The sequence below is a fragment of the Crocodylus porosus genome, unplaced genomic scaffold (assembly GCF_001723895.1).
Source record: "Crocodylus porosus isolate Cpor-Errol unplaced genomic scaffold, CroPor_comp1, whole genome shotgun sequence".
NCBI classification, from domain to species: Eukaryota; Metazoa; Chordata; order Crocodylia; family Crocodylidae; genus Crocodylus; species Crocodylus porosus.
Window position 1 is genome coordinate 228,244,278 of NW_017728886.1, and position 19,212 is coordinate 228,263,489.

Sequence of the window (19,212 nt, forward strand, 5' to 3'; positions counted from 1 at the left end):
CTGTCCTCCCCACCAACCCCATCCTAGGGCTTCAAAAATCTAGACCTCTGGCCCAGCCTTAATAAAAGAGAGATCATGCAGCAGATACTATCTTAAAATCATTTTTAGTGATAGTAAATCAGTAGTCATTTACATTTCAAGGCTATTTTGTGACTGCTTATTTTTATTATTTTCAATATCAGATGTTAATCATCAGTCTGTATAGATCTTTGAACATTTGCTAAATGAGTGCAAGATTTTATTAAGTTACAAGTCATTCTACAGCTCTTTAAGTGATTACTTAATGTGCATACATTGGCTGGTACATGCTTTTGTCCACCACACGTATCATTTATAATTTAACAGGTCATTACAACTTTAGTGTAATTGTGGGAATAAAAGCACATAACATTCATTTTAAAATTATTTCATTTTATGATTCACATTTAGGCACAAAATTATTGTATTTAAAAGCACTAAAGAGCAGTTCTTAAGTGTAAATTAGCATAAGCAAACATGAATGAATATGGATATTTGCATTGTCATAATATCTATATTTTAAGACATATAATATACTGTCCCACAACGGCTTCTTTTATAGATTAACAGGCTATTATTAATTGGGAAGGCACATTTCAAGGTATAAGTACTGTGTGCTATGCATTTCATATTGTAGCAGTATTGTCTAAGACATTCAGTGAAGTTTATCTATTTAGAAGGCAATTATATAACTAAGGAATTTACATGATTGTGTGTTTTGTATAACTCCATAAGTACTGGCTCAATATTCTACATCAGTTCTTGTTGCATTTAGAACTCCAGAGGCAGCCAAAACTAGAATCTGCCATGCTGATTGATAAGACTCTTCTCTATGATCCTCCTGTGTACTCTGCCTAGGGCCACACAGAAGGCCAGGTTCTCATCTTACATAACTCAACTTTAGCTTTACTGACTTCAAAGAGATATTAACTTCATGGAGCTTGGCTAAACAAGTCCAGCTGAGGATCTGGCCCTCAATCTGGTTGATAGGTTACATTTTTATTACCCAGAATAACACTCAATGTATCTCCTACAACTGGCAAAACACATCTACTCTTTGTTCAAAAAGTTTGGGACAAAAAGCTGGTCCTCTAGGTTTTAGTCTCACTGCATTTCAAGGTTCACCAGTTTCAAACAGAAAAGATGCTGGAGATTCTAGTTAAGCTCTGTACAGAGACAGCATGTCCCTCTGTACTTCTATAGTACACACTTCTAATGGTAAACTGTTAAGTAAACAGAGTCCTTTGGGACTAGAATCTGGACGACTACAATCTTTCTGGTTGTCAAAAAGACTAGCTTGATGTCCCAATAGCTTAAATCACTCAACTGCCTGTTGAATCAAATGCTCTACTTTTGTTGAACCATTAGATCCACATTTTGGAGATAAATAATAGCTCTATCACTGTTCAAAATGTGGTTTTCTTGTTTTTTTTTCCCCCCCTACCCTCTGAGCACTTTGGCAAACCAGCTAGTAACTCAGGAACTTGTTTGTCTTTGTGAAAATTCTTGGACTAAATATTACTCTTCAGTCTTTATCTTTGAGGCTTCTCACACTGGGCTGTGTGTTAACTCTTTTGCCTCAAGATTTTGGTTCCATTGGGCAACTTTAAAAAATATATGTATTTACAGATATTTTAAATATTTATTCTAAATACTCTTTTAAATATTTAATTTATCCTAACACTTTCTGTGCAGAATCAAAATGGGTCTCATATGAAAAAGGCAAGGAAACAACCCCTTACCCTCTGCCTTAAAGTATTCAAGAAATATATTGCCATATTAATACTATGCAGTATCACTTTTTGCCAAAGTTTTTGATGTTTTCCACTGCACTAGGAAAGTCAATCGCAGTATAGTATTTAGGACTTGGACAAAATATACTTTTCACTTGACTTGCTTTAAAAGGAGGAGAGGGAGCTGCCACTTGGGAGCAGACGTCAGCTGTTACGATTTAACTCGTACATCTGCATGATACAAGTGAGCCAAAGTGTTCTTTGACAGTGAAACAGGGTTAAAGTTAGTACAATTTTACTACACCTGTACCGTTACAGAATCATGCAGATGTAACAGTTACATTGGAATAGGTGACATCAGTGTCCTTTGATACTGATGCAACTGTTAAATCTTTCTACACCACAAGAGCTTGGATTTCCTGGCTCTTGCGGTGTAAGAGCCAGGAAATCTTACACCACAAGAGCCTGTCTGGTGGAAGTTACACTGTTACAGTCATTGTAAGGGATGAGAGAATCTGAATCTTGGCACCATAGGTTAATCAATAAAGAGAAAAACAAAATATCCATGATTTATCGAGTGCACAGTGTTATAAAAGGGGGCTATGCTATAAAAAGGCATTCTAAAAATAAAAAACATATATTTAGCTAGAACTTACCACTGCAAGCATGATTTTCTAAAAGGCCTCAAGAGCTTTGGAGGTACTGAAAATTCCAACTAAGCTCCATCAGAAGTTAATTCAGGGGGCGGCAAAATGGTGGATCTGGCCAGCAGCTGGACTCCATTTCCCAGTAGCCCCTACCCAGGGTGTGTGGGCAGTGGATCTCAGCTCTGCCCCTGCCCTGAACCATGCTGTCACCACTGCAAAATCCTAGCCCTGGTGTAGCAACTCATCCTGCTGTGTGCCCTGCCAGCACTGCTGGGCCGATCTCCCGCTGTCACCGCTCAGCCACTCCTGGGGCCTCCACAGAAACTGGCCATCAGCATGGGCTGACACTGCTGGGAAATGGAGTCTGCCACATACCCAATATGGCCCGCGGGCCACATTTTGCCTGCCCCCGAGTTAATGGGACTTGCGCTCCTAATTTACGCTGAAAATTTTATTTATATCTAAGTACATGCAAAGCTGTTATAAGCTGCAGAAATCTGTGATTAGGTAACCACTGACAGCGAAATACATAGGGCTTACAAACCCATGATGTTTTATTGTTTAGGAAGCCAAGCTGTGACTGCCAAATAAAATACATTAACCTAAGAAAGTGTTTATTTTGCTGTGGGCATAAAAGTGGGGTTTGTCTACATGTCAGCCTAAAAGGTGAAGAGTGACCAGCTGATAGAATTCTGACCACTATTAGGTCAGCATAAGACCGGGACCACTTGTTTTCATAGTGCAAGATAAGGGTGATATTCACATACGTCATCAACAAATGGAATATAAACAAGTCCTAACACTACACACTTCTTAAGACAAGTTACACATTTGTTTAATCTAAGCAGACGTCAAGAAAAAAAAATAGCATCTGCTTTAACTGAAGTGAACTTTAACATTTATGTTGTCCTTCGTCAAGAGCAGTGAAGAACATAAAACACTGTGAGCATAAAACTTTTCAGGGGCATTTTTCACTGGAGAAGCAAGACAGATGTTTTAATTTTTTCAGTAATCTGGGCAGTAAGTCTCTTTGCTAAGCTGTTCACTCTTACTATTAAAATTGATTTGCACAATGCTACATCACAGCCAAAGCCAGCACAGCCATTATTAAAGAGGCTGCTCACACATGTTTCAGTGCTTAGCCAAATCAGCTACTGATGAAGGGATCATCCTTTGCCTAGTTTCCCTTTTTATGTAATAGCAAGGAAATGATAAAGAAATCATTTGTGGTTCTGAAATGGTTATGTTGACAGGTAGACTTGCTTCTGTCCTACTGCTTTTACACCCACAATCACCCCAAGAGAGTTTACTTCCAACACCAAATGTCTTTGACTTCATTGCCTCACTTTGGAACTCGTAGCATTCAAAGAACTAAAACCAAAAATGCAAGCTAGGCCAGTCTCCATGCTCATGGAGAAATGCCATGGAAACTGATATTTTTACAGGTACAGATATGGAAATAATGATACTATTAAGAAAACAGAACCAACAAATAAATGGCTCAGGGAAGGCTGAATAAGGTTACTGTAAATTAGACTAACTGGTGATGTTCATTATGCCTTTCTCTAGACTTGAGAGAGGCAACAGCCATTGTTAAAATCACCCCTATGTCTAGAGCTGTACTTTGCCTGAAATTATGCTTAAATGGTCTAAGAACATAGGAAATTGTGTGTGGCTGGAACATGCTTAGTGTGTATGTAAATTCATAGATTTTAGCACTATGCCTGTAACCATCTCTACTGACCCCGTGCAGATAGAAACTCAAATCCACCATGACCAAATAAGGGTGGATTTTCACTGAAAGAGCAAGACCCTATGCTGACACTAGAACACATTTCTATTTTTGCCTCAAACTTGAATCTCACTAGAACTCTTCCAAAAACCGCACCCTCCCCAACCATTGTAAAACACTGGCAAAACTATTTTGCTCTGATCTTATTTAAACAAGTTACTGACCAATTTTTATACCTTTCCAAAGAAGTCAGAGGGTAATGATGGGATATTTTACTCTATTTATAGGATTTGGTAAAATTAAGAGCAACTGAAATTAAGGACCTAATACATTTTAACTATTAGAGGTAGGTATTGCAACCAGCCCGCTCTGTAATATACACAGAAATGTGTGTGTACACAAAAATCTGAACCAAACTTCAGTTTTTCTGCTGAATTGTTTTCATATGTTCTACAGCTCTCACACAGTTGAGTAATCCTATGGATTTTGATTTTACCATTAATGCCTATATAAAATCATAGCTATGGGATGAAGCCACTAGATTTTATTTAAACTATATTTTAAGATGAGGCTTGATCTTGCTAGGAAGGCTGATTCTACCTTAAGGGTAGCTAAACAGGGCTGTGAACACTGAGTTTAAACACTGTTTAAACACTGTGTGTAAACACTGTTTATACACAGGACCTATAATGGATACATTTTTTATCCATATCTCTTTGACATTAGGCTAAACAAAAAATTGCTTTATTTATATTTGCAGGAAGTTATCATCCTGGTTGGAAATAAAACTAGAATGTAAAATAAAGATGGCTGTTACTCTGTTGCCACTTTCTGAAATGTTATTGTTCAGGGGTAAAATTTCAGAATGCACACTATGCGCCTCTTGCAATATACATGTATTTGTAGTAGAAAGGTCTCTGTATATTGGCAGACAAGTGTTGCAGCTAGCCATCCTACTGTACACTGACTTATTAAACAGACATAATTTACAATTTCCTCTTAGGCGTTTACATTTGAATTTTCAGCTTTCATAATAAGAATCTCTTGTATGTGTACATGACAATGAAAGCACTTTAATGATCATAACAAATACTCTTCCTGTGAACATACTACAGGGAAAAAAACCCATCCTTGAATATCTTAGCTACAAAATGCCAATAAATTGAATTTATGTCTCATTTAATTCTGCAGTCGAACAGTTAGTACTTAAAGGGTATGTACACTTCCCCTAGACTCTTTCTTCCTGAGAAACTTTCAGAGGCTGAAAATCAATTCCTTTTGTCTCCTTGTTATTCATCTGTTACACATTAAGGAGGAACTCAGGGCATCCAATGAGCCCACAATAGTCTTTCATCTCCAGAAAAGCCTGGTATGAATTAAGTAAGCTCTTATGCTCCCTCAAATTATGGCTATGTATTGCAGTATGCCACCGATTCATCTGCTCGTGACTTTTGCAGTGTTGCAACTAGCTAATTTGAATCTTTCAACCTAGGTCACTCTTCTACATTACTAGCTAATAGAGTGTATTAAAAATGTTTTTACAATAATGTACATAAATATATATCTACACAAAATACAGCATTACATATATTTTTTTCTATTTGTAGTATGTAGAAATTACATTAGAGGTAGGCAACATTTTTGGCCAGAGTGCTGAAAAAAACCTAAATGTCTACCTTGTAATGTGTCAGAGTGCCAGCATAACAGAAAAACAAAACTGATTTAGGGGATCCATGGTGGGATGCATATTAATATAGTTAATAAACCTAAATGTTGCTTTTTTCTTTTAAGGCGATACTAGGTTTTCTAAAAATTCTAAATCTGGTGAAAATAAAAAAATCTTTATATACTACCTTTGTTCTTGTATATTCTTTTTTTGTTAAGCATGTTGTGATGAGAGAGAGAAAAAAGAAAAAGAAAGAAAAAAGGGAGAAAAAGGAGAGGAAAGAGAAAAGAAGAGGAGATATAAAAAAGAGAGAAAGACAAGGGAGAAAAAGAAAAAATAAAAGAGAAGAGGAAAAGGGGAAAGAAAAAGGAGAGAAGAAAAACAGAGAAGGGAAAAATGAGACAAAGAGGGAGAGAGAAGAAGATAAAATAAACATGAAAAAGGAGAGAAAAGCAGAGAAAAAAGAGAGGGGAAAGAAAAAAGAGAAAGAGAAGAGAGAAAACAGAGAGCAAACAAAGAAAAAGAGAAAGAGGGTGTGTCATTCGCCGCCTAGGTCTCCCATTGCTACCGGCTGTGGCTCGGGCCCGCTGGTCCAGGGCAGTGTCCGCGGGAGGGAGGCAGCAACACCCCAGCAGCAGGCACCAAGGGCAGGGGTGCTCAGGCCTCCCCGACAGGGAGCAGGCCTAGACAAGGCTCAGGCAGACGGATGCCACATCCCACTGGGCAGGGGCAGTACCAGGGTGCTAGGCACTGGGGCTGGGTGCTCAGGGTAGGGCCTGGATGGCATGGGGAGAAGTAGGCACGGGGCCGGTGCTGCAGGCAGGCTGGGCCAGCTGGGCCCTTGGAAACATGACAGCCAGAGGAGAGCAGGAGCTGGGTAGGATGTGGGTGCTATCCTGGGGCCCCGCAGACTTGGGCTGCAGTGGGCGGGTGTGCCCAGCACCACTTGAGGTGGGGCTCAGCCCATGCATCACTGCGGGGATGGGCCACACCTGCCCTACCTGTGAGGGGACGCTGCCGGACAGGGCATGACGCCAGGCTCTAGGTTTGGCCTCCCTGTACACAGTGCACGTGGGGCAGAGCTGCCCCTGGTACAAAGGCCCAGCTGCAGGAGTCACTCAGGCTTCAGGAACAGCTGTGGTGGGCAGCGCTCAAGGCTGAGCCAGCTGGGAGTCTCCGGCACAGGGCCATCTGCAGCGCCTGCCAGGGCCCTGGTTTCGCCCACCCACAGCTCTTCTCAAAGGGCCAGGCCAGGCTGGAGGGTGCAGACCAGGGCCAGGAGCCAGGGTCTGCAGAGTGCAGGCTTTGTCCCTGCCTGTGCCCCCAGTGCCTGCCATGTTGCTGGAACTTGTGGCTGCTCCAGAGAGCCCAGAGCAGCAACTTTAAAAAAAGAAGTTTTTCTAAAAAAAATTTCCTTGCACACCTTGCTGAGGAAATTGTCTTCATGTGCCACTAATTGGCACATGTGCCAGGGGTAGCCTATCCCTGACTTACATAAAAATTATCTTTACTTTCTTTAAAATCTTTGTGTAAAGACAGCGGCTTATGAGAACAATGTCCCTCAGTTGCAATATTATATTATGGGGTCTCAATGAAGTGGTAATCCAGAAATGAGGATTATGTAACAGATGATCTTTTGGTAATATTTAACTGGAAGAAACTGTGTCAGGTTATAGGGACTTCTTAATCAAGGGTCTCCTTTTGATGTGGATTTTAGCACTTCTTCCTTCTGTAAAAAATACAGAATTTCATTTTATCCAAAACTCTTGATCACCATTGATAAGTGTACTGTTCTTTCACTCCCGAGTTCCTCTGGATATGCTACCGTATGGCTCTTCCCACAAAAAAAATGAAAGCTTCCATCAGATTCAGGTATTAATTAAGGTTTAAAATGCTCATTTCTATTTTACTCTGTTTCTTGTTGTTTTATTTTTCTTCCTGCCAATACACTTTGTCCCACCTTCCAGCTCTCACACAACCCCGGTGGCTAAGTAATACATTCTAATTAAGGAAATAGGTTTGCAACTCCTCATAAACATCTTTTCCTCCAGTAAGCTAATTATATGCTGCTCATGTGTGCATGGTCTCCTCCCCTGTGTAAGAAAAATAAACTACATTTTAGCTACCCTGTTCCAAGCCTATTCAGTGTCACCTTTTTTGGAAGCTAAAATGTCATTATGATTTATCGTTCACTCCCTGTTATGTCAATCACCAATTTAAGTAGATTAAAGTGTTTTAAAATAATACACTTTTAGATCTAAAAATATACAGGCTATGTCTATACTGCTATCAAAGATGTTTCTCAGGTATATCTGACCCAGTTTAAAACTTGCTAGCTTGGTAACACCTCAGTGCAGTGCGCTGTGATCTCTGAAAGAACACACAGAACTAGCTCATCTACTAGAAGCAATATAGCCATGATGGCTAACTGAATCAGACAGGGAGCTACCAATATGACTATGTGGCTTCTGGTACTTAAGATGACTCTAGTTGAGGTATCACTAGAGAGTATTTTAAGGGTAGCACCACGGAGATCAGCGCTCGCTGAAAAACCTGCCCGAGGAACAAGATAAAGGACTCCAATGGTTAGCCTGCCCTGAGCTCTGTGCTGCTGCAGCTACTTCATCAGTACCTACTGACCTACCTAGTTAAACATACACTGCTTTATGTAACTATGAGTTGCAGTGTAGACCTATCTTAAATTTCCCAATTTCCTAGCAATGCATGATTCATATCCTAATTCTGCCCAACCAGTTAAAGCTAATTCACAATAATCTTTCACCTTTAGAAGTTTTTAAGACCTGGGTAGACAAAGCCTTCGCTGGGATGATGTAGTTGGCGGTAGTCCTGCTTTGAGCAGCAGGCTGAACTAGATGACCTCCTGATGTCCCCTCACACCTAATTTTCGTTGATTATTTGGAAATAATCCCTGGCCTTTGACAACGATATTTTAAAAAAGGCAAATGAACAGCAACTGTTTAACTTAACTGTTTACTGAAAAAAGCAGACTAGATTCAGACTCTGACAGCTAGGATCTTCTAAGGTTATTTGGGAGTAAATATAGAAGTACCCTTTTCAGTGATCCTTACCTCGCTGGAATCTTCCTGTTGATTGATAACAGCTAGTGCATCCTCTGCAGCTTGTCGCTTGGCTTCTGCAACGGTGCGCTCCATTTTAGCTCTCTCTGAAGTGATCATATCATGGGCTTTCCGTTCTGCTTCTGACACTGCCTTTTGCAACTCGGCCATCGCCTGACGTTTTACTTCATTGACAGCTTCCTCTACAAACAAGTCAAGAAGTCCTCGTAAGCATAATGGTAAACGACTGCTGTTGAGAGGGACTAATGAATAAAAGCAGCATAAACTCTGCTAGGTTATGCCTCTTCACTTCCTGGAGCAGTAAAAAGAAGAACTTAACTCCCCAAGAACACTTAGCTAGTCTTCCTCTCTATCCCCACCAGCTGAAGAATATACAAAGTACTCAGATATCAGAGTGATTATTTCTATAAACTTAGAAGTCTCTGATCTCCAATTATTCTTTTGTATATTTTATGTATATCTTGCTTTGAAAATTATATGAAGAGCACTAGACTTACAAAAAAATTCTGTAAAAATAACTAACTGTGAAGTAACATTGTAGGCATTTTTAACTCTGTAACATTTTGGTTTATAGACTCTGTGGTGGCAGGACACATCCTTGAAGACATTAGCAGGTACAGACATTATACTCTTACTGGTATAAGTGATCAGAAACCGGTTTATATCCATAACAGAAGTCTGGCACACAAAACCAGTCTATACTCATGATAGAACACAAGTTTGGCACACATGGACCAGTTTAAGAGTGGCAGAACCTGGTCTAAGATATGCCCCTCCCACCCCCAACCACTAAAGGAGGTGGGGGTGGGGAATGTGTGCTTGTGCGTTTTGTTTGCTACTGATCTAAACTACACTGCTTACAGAAAACTGCATAATTTAGATCAATTCTGACTCAGGCTTTTTGAACGCCTGTATCTAGCCAAACAGGTTCTTTGGTATATAAACGTGTGATGTAAAGAATAATGGAAATGCGCTCAGAATTCATTTAAGTCTTTAAACAATATCAGTTTTAAACAGATAATCTTATATTAGTCTTTTTAATATCATTTCCTGAGTATACAATTTTCTGATTTCAAACCTAAAATTTCACTTTAAATTGTGTCTTAACACTTGCATCTTTACATTTGTGTCTTTGTATTACAATTTACCTACTAACCTCTGTTCCAACTCAAGACTTAATTTTGAAAAATATAGTCCTTGATTCAGCAAACTTCTGAAGCACATACAAGCCAATGCAGCTTAGGCACATACTTAAACTGAACTTGTGAACAACTACTTTAAATCTGAAGTGTTGTTTTCAGATCATACAAATCAGTGCAACTAAAGTATCTAGTATGAATTAGTACCAAACCTTCTACCATGCAAACTGTCATGAATTAGCTTTCAGTTTCTGATGCAAGAAGAGTGCAAAGACTTTACTAATGTACAATCTTTCAATTAACAACTAAAACAAGTAATTTCTTCTTTTAAAAAATTAACTGCTCTAATTAACAAGAAAACCATCCTCCCTCTGAATTAGTTTATCTAATATTCATCTTTATTCAAAGCAAAATGACAATGATTAATTGAAAATTTAATAAGCAGTACTTATTAACTTGGCAAACCTAGTACCAATTAACACTCTATTAAAACTAATTATGACATGTTTCATTCAAGTATTTGTACTTAATTGTTTCACCCACTTAAAAAGCACCTTAATTAAATGTTCTGTTTAATTAAAAACATAGATTTCTAATAAAATGTTTTACCATGGATTAAAAGTGTAAGCACTACAAGTATGCTATGGTTACCTTGGGTATGTACAGTATTTCAGATGCTTTGATATATTTTATAGACAGATACTAAAGTTCATAATGCCCCAACGTGTAAGTTCTGAGATGCACACCATACTTGGTATCATGTTCTTATAATTGTAGCATCACTTAAAGGGTTTATTATTTCAATTCACGCCCGTGTTACAAAGAGTAGTAATTTTATAGTACCAAATGTGAAAAATGAAATGGCTATCTGAACTGCTAAAAATGATTTAAAAAATTCCTAGTACGCTCCATTTCTGAATGAACCATCTATGCCCCCAAAAAGATATGTTTAAACTAAAATGTCGGAGAAGAAAAGGGGCGGGTGGGGGGAGAGGGGCAAGAGATAAAACTTATTCCTTTATTTTTATGAGGCTGAAAATATGCCCTTATATTACTCTACCATAAATGTAGTTAGGGGGAGGGCCCAGGGAGAGGGAAAATCATATCCTTCAACAAGACAGCTAGGACTTAATTTACTTTGAATATTCAAGGTGAATTAAAATTCTATCTAAGTGGCAATACAGGACAATAATTTTTGCTTACGATCAAAGCTGCAGCTTGACTAATTGTATATGCAAATCAGGCAATTTATATTTAAATTATGCATTCCTATTCTAGTCCCACAGGCACACACAGATCAGCAAAGGGAATTGGTAGGACATTTGCAAGGTGCTTGAATATTTATTACCAACTGCAAACATTCACTGATCGCTTGAAAAGAAATATACACAGGCAAACACACAGATGCAGTTTTATTACCATCTTTATAAAACTGAGGCAACTTAAATACAGACCTTTTCCATCTTATGAACGACAGTTATTAACAGAACTGATTTTTTGTGAAAAATTCTATGCTTTTTATGGAATTTGCTGTGAATGGGAAAAATATAAATGTGTATGGTACACTATTACTGTGTCATACAAGCTTATCAAGCTTAGTCTTTGAAATGGTTAGAAAAATCCCAGTCAAATCTTTGTTTTGACCAAGTTTTCTAATTTAATGTTTTATAAAATATAAATTGTTTATATTTTGCTTACCGAACTGATTTCGTCCCAAACTAGATATAGTGTGATATAATTCTGAATTATATAAAATTATTCAATGTTCAATATAACTCTGAATTATATAAAATGTTTTTCAAAAGGTCAAAATAGCATCACCCAAATGTTTAAAACATTAAACAGGCCACAAAAGTTGTGGAAGAAAAATTAATGTCTCTAGTTTCATTGAACTATGTGTTTTGGGTTTACAGTTACACTTGACTAAGAATGGTTAGCAGATAAATCAAATGCTGTGTTGAAAAGTAATAACAGAGCCACAAAAGGCAAGAAATGATAAAAGCTTATTAGCTTTTTCAAACACAAAACAACATTGTTGTTTCAATACTGTATAAGCAAACAATGCTACCTTATAAAGGGTATTTTTCAGCAACACAAACACTGATTTTTTGCACATCCTAGTGTTATAAATAACCTATAATACTTTAAGTTACTTTACAAGCAGGCAAGCACTGCAGGCTTGATAATCAGTTTAAAATTAAAAACTCAAAATTCTTGAGCAACAAAGGTTATGGAAAAAGCAGAAGGGGATTTTACTTTCCTAGACAGACAATACTCTACTTTTCAAAGATGAAGAATAATACTGGCAAAGGCTACCACTCATCATTTCTTCATATCAGGGCTTCAGTGTCTCAAGTTGGGCACCATACAAGACAGACATTAGTATGTGCCTTTGAAGATATAAGTCTAAGATTTTCTTTTTTATAAAAGCTTGCAGGTTTTGTGAATTTATATATAAATAAAGATGGCAGACGCATGCTTCCTGTAGAAAAGCAGCATAATGATTACAAAGAGTTTATTCTCGTCTCTTAATTAGAAGATACGCTCAAATAACATTGTCTCATTTAAACCCACATTAGCAAGAAAACACAGTTATGACTAGAAATGGGCTAAAATTAAAAACCAGGCCAACAGCCCAGCAAGGCAAATGCTCACAAGGCATTCATTCCTATAGCTCCTTCACACCAGCTAAAGATCTAGCCTCACTTCCTGAGGGCATTCAAAAAGCTGAACCCAATCCAAGTTCTGCAGCTCAAGCCCATCTCTTACACAGAATGAAACATCATTTTCTTCATTTTTACTGTGCCTACGAATCACAGATCATTTGATATGTCAAATTATTTGCAGAATCTGTTCAACAGCAAAACCTAGAGACCCTATGAAAAATTAAGAGCAAGATTTCAGCAATTCCTCTGAATATCACTGCTTTAAATGAAGTTTTCTTGGACACCAGCATGCTTGATCATTGTTTCTTATTTTTACATTAAGATACTAACATAAATAAAGTAAGAAGAAAATAAACATGTCATTGACATACATCATCATCAAGTTTCAGGGTTAGATTTTCATTGGACATAGGAATTCAAATTTGTGGACTGAATGAATTGTGTTAATTTCTGTATGAACAGTGACAGTTCCATGAAACATGCTTTAATACATAATGAACAAACATGTGTGCTCCAAATGAAGACTCCACAATACATTAATGACGGGTCTACTGCTTCAACATGCCTTTATAACATTTGGGCATTATCGTGCCATAATAAGTAAAATATTCTAATGAAAAACAGTTACCAGACAAACAAAGCACAAAATGTTGAAACTATTGTATCCTTGGCATTCAATCATGATGTGTCACATGTTCAAAGGAGGCTGCAATGGGATGCACAATTAATTGTACAACTAAGTGGACATTTGCACATGTAAAATCAGGGAAGAGTAGCTGAATCGTCTACCCAAATAGGTAGCTAAATTCATCTACCCAGAATGGCAACATCCTAAGCCTGCTAAGGGCACTGACTCACTTAGTCTGGGAAGGAAATACTGGTCCCATTTTAAAAGTGATCTATGCCAGTGTACTTCTATACGCATGCAAAGTGCTGGAACTCTGCAAACCCATGTCTAGCAGCATACATCACACTGCAACATCAAGGATATAGTTGCATGCAGATGTTGGTGCAAAAAGCTTGAGCGCAGTTGTGCAGATGTAACATTGTGTGTTTCTTTGAAAATATGAGGTCTATAAACATAGACCTTACAGTTGATTAGAAGCTATAAAGTTTTAAAAATTTAAGAATTTTTCACATTATGACCCCAAATTGTATCCGTATTTCCAGTTTTTAAAATGTATGCATTTATTTGTTCCTCCTGGGAGTCTAATAGACTTGAAAAATCTTGAAACTTAAATAATGCCGTTTTTAAAAATTGCTCACAGACTGAAGATTTACTGTATCAAATTTCAGCCTGAAGCCATTATAACCCTTGAAAACAGAGGTGTTTAATAGCACTATTGATAGCCCTTAACTGTAGAGGCAGATGCTTCTATTATAAAGATTATTTCATGTACTGATCAGTTCCAGTTTAAGATTATTAAATACAATATCTTTTTGTTACTAGTGAGCCCTTTCTTTTTATTCCTCACATCAGTGCATTAACAACTGCACACAGCTGCCAGAATGCTAAGCTCATGTTTTTAAACAATTCTTACCAGCTTTCTTCCAGATCTCCTCTGGCACATATCCAGAAGCAGGCCTGTGAAGGAATTCCCGATGTGATTCTACAAAAGGAGGGGGTAGGGTGGGGAAAAATAAAGAGTACTGTAAGCAATGCTTAGTTGTTAAACAAGGCTTAGAGAAATGCCCTTTCCTTTTGCGTACCGGTCAGACAAAACCCTGCAAATTTCTTCTACATGTAAGTAAAGAGCGGATTCTGGGGCAATGGTCCTTAAATGTCACACAGATCAGATCAATGTTTAGGACTCAAACGTCTCATCTCAAGCCAAGATGGTATTAGCTCAGGTTATTTTACAATGTTTAAAGACAAACATGTACAACAGTTTTCCAGGCTAGTTTTGTAAATCCTACCAAAGCCTTGATATTTTCTTTCTCTGTAATCATGCTTAAGGAAAGAATAAGATAGGGCAACAGTCTGCACTTTGGCACTTCTGTTCTGTAAAAAGCAGAGTGGTTATTGCTGGGAAGAAAAAATGCAAGATGCAATACTAGTGATGAAATAAGTCTTCCACAGACAAAGCAAGTGTCATTTCCACATATCAAAACCTATACTTATCTCAATCTCAACCTGCATTATAAAATCTAGCTGTGAGATTTTGAAAAAAAGAGCCTAAGGTTAGGTTCCTAAATATGTATTTAAAAACCTAAACATGCTTTCAAGGGCAAAAAACCCCCAAATTTCCTACTGCAAGTCTGTCTACACAGGTTGAGTCCCATTTTTTTTTAAAGTTAAGTCCATTAGATTGATCCTAAGTCTGTCAGCTTCTCCATTGATCTCAAAGGGTTTGGATCACTAGACTTGGCCTGAAAGGTAGTGCACACATTTCTCAGCAGAAGAGACATTATTTTTTTAAAGAAACTTCTAAACACAACCCCAGACCTTCATTTTGACAGTTCTGCAGAGAAGTTTACTGCACAACTAAAAACGCAATACCCAGATTTAAGGACTTGAGTTCATTCATTTTTTTTGCAAAAACACAATTCAATTCTTTGATTAGGTCAAGTCACCTTGATACTGTTGACAGCCCAGAAGTTGCAAGTTCAAGGCCATAGCAGAAGCACTCATGGTACAGCCCTGTCAGATTCCAATGAATCTGCAAATTCTGCTAAGTACCTTGTCACAAGGACATGAAAAAGGAAAGGAAGGTGAGAGGGACTTCATAAAGTTTCTTAGTGGGTAATATCAGACTCATGGCTACCATACATTAGTATTCTGTAAAGTTATATCTCATATGGTTATAATGATCAAGTACTCTACCATCCACAAGAAAAAAATGAATTAAAGATGAAAAGCAAATATTCCATTTGAACATATAGCTGGGGCTGCAACAGCAAGAAATATAATTCACTCTTTTTGAAAATAATTTTTTAGGATAAAAAACTGCTGGTACAAAAGGTGAAACATTTCAGTCTGACTGGTTCTATAATGGCTGTAAGTTACTAGCTAGTAAGCAAACATACTACAGGAGACTAAAAGAAGAACAATAGAGTCTTAAACAATAAGACCATTCTTCTCTTCTCCTAGTTTTCCTTTCTATTCTTCTTCCATTTTGCTTTCCAGTTTTTAAGATCTTTGTCGTAGGACCAAGCATTGAGACCACAATGGTAGTATCTTAGCACTACTGTGATATTATTAGCACTATTACTAGCACTATTATTTTTACTACTACTACAATTAAACAAATGGGAGATCTGGTGGAGCTGACTTTTAGGTACGTCAGACTTTCCAGAAACAGAATTCAATGACATCAGTCACCAGACAGACAGATAACTGTGCTTGGAATCTGATGAATCAAGTTCAGATTCCAACCACAAATTACTTACATTAGGAACAAGATTTTCTACAGAAGTAGTAAATTAAGACCTTTTAGGAGAGACTTCTACAGTTTGAAGCAGGACAACAATAAAGAGAGACATGTGTCCCTTATGAAGATAACAAGAAACACATTCCTGAGTAAGGAAAAATGTATATTATAAACATGGATTTGGTTCAGTCTGTTCTAAGGGCTCCATGAAAAACAAGACAAACTTCTTTATGGATTTAAAGTAGAGGAGGAGACTGAGGGATAGCTTTATATGTATAAAAATATATATAAAATATAAAAAATCTGGCAATAAACCCCTCCAAAAATCATAAATGCAACAGCCTGCCCTACAATAATAAATATGATGCCAACTGGAAAAAAACATGAAAAAACAATGGGTCATTGATAAGAGGATTGCAGAAACCAGAAGTCATAGGAAAAGCTGTCTAATAGCAAATATACAGAAACTGTTAGTCACAAAGTCTAAGTTGAGGAAACAAGAAAGCGGATGAAGAAAAAGATTGTGAGAAAGGATTTAAGCCAAAACAATGCCAGATTAATCAAAAACAACAGTGCAACTCTTGTCTTGTTGTCTACTCTCTTCAGAAGTAGAATGAGGAGACTAGGACGCACAGTACTGAACTTCCTAAGAAATCACTGAGGCAAACTAATGCTTGAAAGGATTGTTGCTGGAAGTTCAGATCCCAGTAGACTCATTTGGTAGAAGGGTCATGTACATGCACATAATACATGCATGCACACACAAATCACTATATCAGTACTGTATGTAAAAAGATGAAAAGGAAGATAAAGGAAGTAAAGAGAACTCCATAGCCGTACAGAACAGTACTTTAATGTAAAAGATGATGGAAAGTCACCAGACACTTATAAAGCCAAAGAATGAGATGCGCACATGAATAAGGATGGGTAAAATACAAAAAGTGAGAGCACACTATTACTGGGTGGTAGGGATGGCAACAACCTATATTACTTTGTTAAATATCAGAAGCAAAATAAAATGATTCATGTTGCACCTTGGATGTTTTCCATCATATGAAGAGAAATAAGAATCTCATGCTTTCAACCTGTTTGTCAGTGTGATGTAAGGTTTTCATATAAGCACTGATGTATTCATTTCAGCAATTTAATCAAGCATGAGATCATGAACAGTTCATAAATCATGGACAGACTGTCAACCAGTCTCTGATGTTCAGCAAGTACAACAAGCATTTTGCAGACTGTTAGAGACTTTTGATTCTATGAAAACTGAAGCTGTGAGGCAAGCACTAAAAAAAGGCATGATTTTTTTTAAATGGCTGAAACAAATAGGGATACTCAATAAAGAGAAGTGAAACAAGCTAGAAGTTATGAAGAGATAAATATGCATATGAATATTATCTAGAAAAATATAACCGAAATAAAGTTTCCTTCAGATTAGGAAAAAGGTAGTCTATTTTGGAACGAGGGAATGGAAGATGGATTGAATGTATAATGGAATGGTAACTTTTAGCACTAGGTAATAGATACAACAAGAGCTGTGATCAAAAAAAGAAAAAAAAACCCAAAACAACAAGAGAAAACAAATAAAGAGGTCAATTTTGAAGGACCTATATGATTTTATTTGGCTAAAGAAAGCAATGAGCAACAGTGTAAAGGTACAGCTTCCCCACAGTGGATAGACTGAGGCTGAAATAATGATAGTGAAAATTACAATACATGGAGCATGAGAAGGGAAAATATGTTTATGTCTAGCTGTTGCCTAAACCTGAACTATGGATTTTTTTACAAGTTTGTTCTACTTCATTCTGACCCTGAAAGTAAAAATATTATCACTAGTGGGACATTGGTCAAACAAACTTCCATAATGACAAAACCCACACAGCCCATGAACCAATAATGAGGGGGTAGCTAAACAGTATAATGCACTGCTATACAGAAATAATTCTGCTGGCTCTGAGTCCACTACCTCAGGTACCAGCAGCAATACAACCACAGTAACAGAGCATTCCACTAGGGCTTCTAAACCCAATGCCAGTGTCTCTTAGGCTAGGGACAGACATTCAAAAGGCCTGAGCCTGAACTGATTCAATCTTTGCAGGTTAGTCTAACCTGAGTAGGCTCAATCAGTTTGTAACTACACAGACGTCCCAGAAATGCATGCAGTGGCTCAGGCTAGAAGCCGGTGGGCATAAGAGCAGCCTTCCTTTCCCTTCCAAAGTGCTGAGCTGAGAGGGTTGTGGCCAGCCCCCGGCAGGACACTCTGATTAGGGAGGGGTGCCTGCTGCTCCTCACCAGTGAAGGAGCCAGCAGGGAGATACACAGCATTTAGTTACACAGCAGGGAGTTACACAGGGAGTAACGCAGCATTTAGCACTCCATCAAGAAAACAAAAGCCTCTCTAAAAAAATCTTGAACTAATGAGACATCTTTAACTTTTTCCAGGGAAGGAATGGAGGGACATTACCAGCTGACCTGTTGATTAACTCCAAAAAGCCATAAGCGGATGCTGTTCTGTTTGCTTTTGTCCTGTCTGCCTTACACAGATACCTCTCAGCATTAGCTAGCATACCACATGCTAGCTATGATCCGTGCTCTCTGTGTATAGGGGGCGGGGGGTGGGGACAGGAGGAAATCAGGCAGACACTGTTGTGCCTGCTGTTGTCACTGCCAGAGTTTCAGCCAGGGAGCAGGGGGGATGGGGCAGCCCAGCTCTCTGGAGCAGAGCACCCTGCCCAGGGCTGCAAAGCATCTGGGATGCTGAGGGACTCTTGTTTAAGTTAAACCAGGAAGGGGTCTGGGAGAGACATTACATAAACTGGTTTGACCCAGATTAGTTAAGTCTAATGCTACATTCAACCAGGTTTTTCTCAAAACTGGTTTCAGCCATTTTCACACTGGTTTGTGTGCACTGAACATCTGTTCTATTACAGATTTAAATTAGTTCCTGATCACTTAAACTGGTTTGTGTGTTATGTCTGTCCCTAGCCTTAAAGATACCTTGACTGGAACCAGGTCTCTAGCAAGTCACAGTCCTAGTTGTAATATACAGGCATACCTCGGAGATATTGCGGGTTCGGTTCCAGACCACCGCAATAAAGCGAATATCGCAATAAAGCGAGTCACACAAATTTTTTGGTTTCCC

At 38.1% G+C, this 19,212-nt stretch overlaps 1 protein-coding gene across 5 annotated transcripts in view; it reads right to left on the reverse strand.

The window, feature by feature from the left end:
* Nucleotides 1–19,212, reverse strand: part of RUNX1T1 (RUNX1 translocation partner 1) — a 140,374-nt gene that overhangs the window by 5,848 nt on the left and 115,314 nt on the right. For 4 of the 5 annotated variants that reach the window (XM_019550400.1, XM_019550418.1, XM_019550410.1 and 1 more), the window contains 2 exons: nt 14,241–14,309; nt 8,886–9,076 (listed from right to left, as the gene is read on the reverse strand). In XM_019550400.1, the coding sequence (XP_019405945.1) occupies nt 8,886–9,076; nt 14,241–14,309 (260 nt within the window). The remainder of the gene's footprint in view (nt 1–8,885; nt 9,077–14,240; nt 14,310–19,212) is intronic. The other variant, XM_019550426.1, reaches the window with a different exon arrangement.